The sequence below is a fragment of the Cicer arietinum genome, chromosome 5 (assembly GCF_000331145.2).
Source record: "Cicer arietinum cultivar CDC Frontier isolate Library 1 chromosome 5, Cicar.CDCFrontier_v2.0, whole genome shotgun sequence".
Taxonomy (NCBI): domain Eukaryota; kingdom Viridiplantae; phylum Streptophyta; class Magnoliopsida; order Fabales; family Fabaceae; genus Cicer; species Cicer arietinum.
Window position 1 is genome coordinate 14,951,131 of NC_021164.2, and position 3,273 is coordinate 14,954,403.

General features: G+C 32.5%; 1 protein-coding gene across 1 annotated transcript in view; it reads right to left on the reverse strand.

Annotated features, from left to right (window-relative positions):
- LOC101497604 (F-box protein At3g54460) overlaps positions 1-3,014 on the reverse strand; it is an 8,285-nt gene extending 5,271 nt beyond the window's left edge. The window contains exons 1-2 of the mRNA XM_012711853.3: positions 2,416-3,014; positions 3-411 (exon numbers count right to left, since the gene is read on the reverse strand). Coding sequence (XP_012567307.1) covers positions 3-411; positions 2,416-2,864 — 858 coding nt within the window. The 5' untranslated portion in view covers positions 2,865-3,014. The remainder of the gene's footprint in view (positions 1-2; positions 412-2,415) is intronic.
- Positions 3,015-3,273: the final 259 nt, after the last annotated feature.

Consider the following 3,273-nt stretch of genomic DNA (forward strand, 5'->3'; position numbering starts at 1 on the left):
TCCTGCTGATGAGGAAACAGATTTAACTTTGTACAAGGCATTACTGAAGCAGCCAAGGATCTTAGATGACGACAAGTTGCAGAAACACTAGTGAGGTCCACTGGGCCAAGGGAAGCTAGAATTTTAGTTAAAATATCATCAGAGATCTCCCAAATCCCAGATCTGCAAGTGTTGTCCATAGGTATTATCTTGGAAATAATAAACTTCTGCTTTTTTCCTACACAAGGTACGGTCTTAAAAATTTCATGAAGTTCAAATAGCCTTTCCTTTGAAGAACCGCTCACAGGCGAATGGAGCTTGCAACCAAGTACATGACAACCAGAAAGGTTCCAAATGCTCTTATTTTCTCCATGAATCTTCCTACAGTAGTCTGGATCAGAAAGCATTGAACTTCTCTCATCCCAATCACAGCTGCATAGGCTCTTAACTGTTAGAAAACTACAATAGTCAAGGCTATAAAGTATTTTCACAAACGGAAAATGGCACAGTAAATCAGTTAATGTATATTATTACCACACACTTGCTGAGAGTATAACTGGTGAGGAACTAGCTAGAACACTGCTAGTATGACCACATTAGAGATGGAATTAAGTTTGATTGAATTTTTATTTTTGTATAAGTGAAACTATTTAAGTGTATGTTTTTTAAACTTCCCCCAAAACCATTGAAAAGAAAATTTATATTGATAAGATTACAACATACAGAGTTGAGGTGGAATCAAGTTTGATTGAATTATTAATTTTTATTAGTGAAACTACTTAAGAATGTATGTTTATTAAACTTCCCTCAAAAGCTTTGAATAGAAAATTTATACAGATAAGATTACCACATAGTTCTCAAAATATTACTGGTGAGCAATTAGTTGGAACACTGCTAGACCGAGTTAGAGATGGAACCAAGTTTGATTTAATTATAAATTTTGTATAAGTGAAGCTCCTTAAGAACATATATTTTTGAAACTTTCCTCCAAAGCTTTAATTAGAAAATTGGTATGATGAGAATCAGTGAACACAAACTATGTAATTTTGTCCAATTGCAGTTGATTAAGTGCAACAGTTGACCTTTTAGCTCAATTAGTTCATAAGATTGATTCTAATTGAGGTCACATGCTTTGACCATTAAAACCAGATAATGTGATGAAGAAACATATAAATAATTATTAGGTCAAAACCGTAAAATGAATGCTAAAGATTACCACAAGAGCACTGATAAAGGAATCAAAACGAAAAGTATTATGTGAAAAATACAGCTTTATAGGTTATCATCAAGCAATCTATTCATGAACACTGTACTTGTGAATCAATATTTTCTAATTTATGATTCCTTCACCAGTGCCCTCTATAGCAAGGAACCTCATAATTAGTGTAGAAAACAACGATTAACCATGCTGACATGGCACAAAGTTACTGCCTCCTCTAAATCAAAATAATTACCAATTTAGAAGTTTTGGTTTGTTTTAAATTATTTGTCATATTAGAAAACCAAGAAAGTATTAATAAATGTTTTTCTATCTTTATCCTTATGTTGTTCTATTTCAAGTTTGAACAGCAATGGAGTGAATAGTCAACCAACTTATATTTCATTGAAATTAAAAATATTTAACAACTTCCTTAATTATCATGCAAAACCTTAAACTAAAGTCTAAAACTATCATATGCTATTAATAAAACCAAATTAAGCTATCCAGGTCGCACTTGCACCACATGTCAACCTTTCCATTTACCACATGTCAATTTCACGGTAAATATCTTCTCGTATCATATATATATCTATATATATATATATATGCATGTGTTGAGTTTGCATTCTCTAAAAAAAGGAGAGTATATTCTTAGAGAAATACTAGCAACACACTCTCTTCCATTAGTTCAAATTCAAATAGATCTCACATAAATTTGATGGACTCATCAATTTCAACCAATAGATTAGTGTGTGTAGTGAATACTGTATTAGAGTATCTTGCTAGCCTAATTTAGATCTGCTTAAATTGGCTTATTTGGGCTTATATATAAGCATAAGCACTTTGAGAGAGAATATGGAAACAGTGTATGACATTTCTATAAGTTGTTTTCAATTTATTTCAATAAACTCTTCAGGATAGCTTATGAAAACTGTTTATAACTTATATAGAAATAGCTATATTATTTTATCTTTTGTTATAGAAATATATCAGCACTGATATGATAAGCACCTATGTTATAAGCGCTTAATTAAGCTATTCAACATTTGCTCAGATGTCTATCACTCTCTCTCCTAATATCTATCTCCTAAAATGAGATTGCCATGCCAATTTGCAATATTAGTAAGTTATAAGTAAGCACATTGGTACAAAAGAATTTCTCCAGCATAAACACAACATTATAGAATTGCAATATGAGAATCAAAACCTAAAGCAGAACGGCAATGAAAGCAAACCTCAAATGGCGAAAAACAGCGCCAGCAACGGAACCAGATTTTGGGAACTGCCATCCAGTCCAAACCTGAATCGGAAGATAAACATCAACGAGAACCACAACCCTAACCCTAGATGTTTCTTCCACAACACAAACAACACGAGCATCGATATTCAAGCATTTACGAACAACCAAAGCGTGAAGCTGATGAACAACGCTGAAGCTCCCGTTCACCATACCAACCTTCTTCACCTTTTTCCCCTTCGAATTATCGCATTCTGCCGAATCAACGATAGGGCTTAAAACGACGCCGTTTTGAGTCCGAAAACCGAAAGTCTTGCCGTCGTTGAAGATCTCACAGCGGTCGTTGAAACGAGTGTCGTTTTCGCGAGGATGCGAAGGTTTGAGTATGAGAACCGCATAGAGGAAACCGCAGAGCTTGTGGTCTGAGAGGGAATCGTTGGTGGACATTGGTGGAAGGAACCGAATGGAATGGGATTAGAGGGTTTCAGAAGATGGTTTTGTTTTGTTTTGCTTGATGGCCAAGATTGTTTTACAGGGAAAAAATAAAGAAAGTAAAAATAAAAATTAAAGAAACGAAGGTAGAATCGTAGGAGATATAAGTTGGAACATGAGAGAGTTAAACTCGGCGACAATGGTAACTGAATAAAGATTTGAGCAATAAATATCCAATATTATATTTTTGTTTAAAATTTTTGAAAAATTATTTTGATTTTAAATTTTACAAAATAATTTTTATATAAAAATAATAGAAATTATTTTAAATTTATTTGTTATTGATTAAAAAATTAATTTTGATATTTATTATTAAATATTTAACATGATAAAAATCATATTTTTTTAAAAAAATATTTTTTTT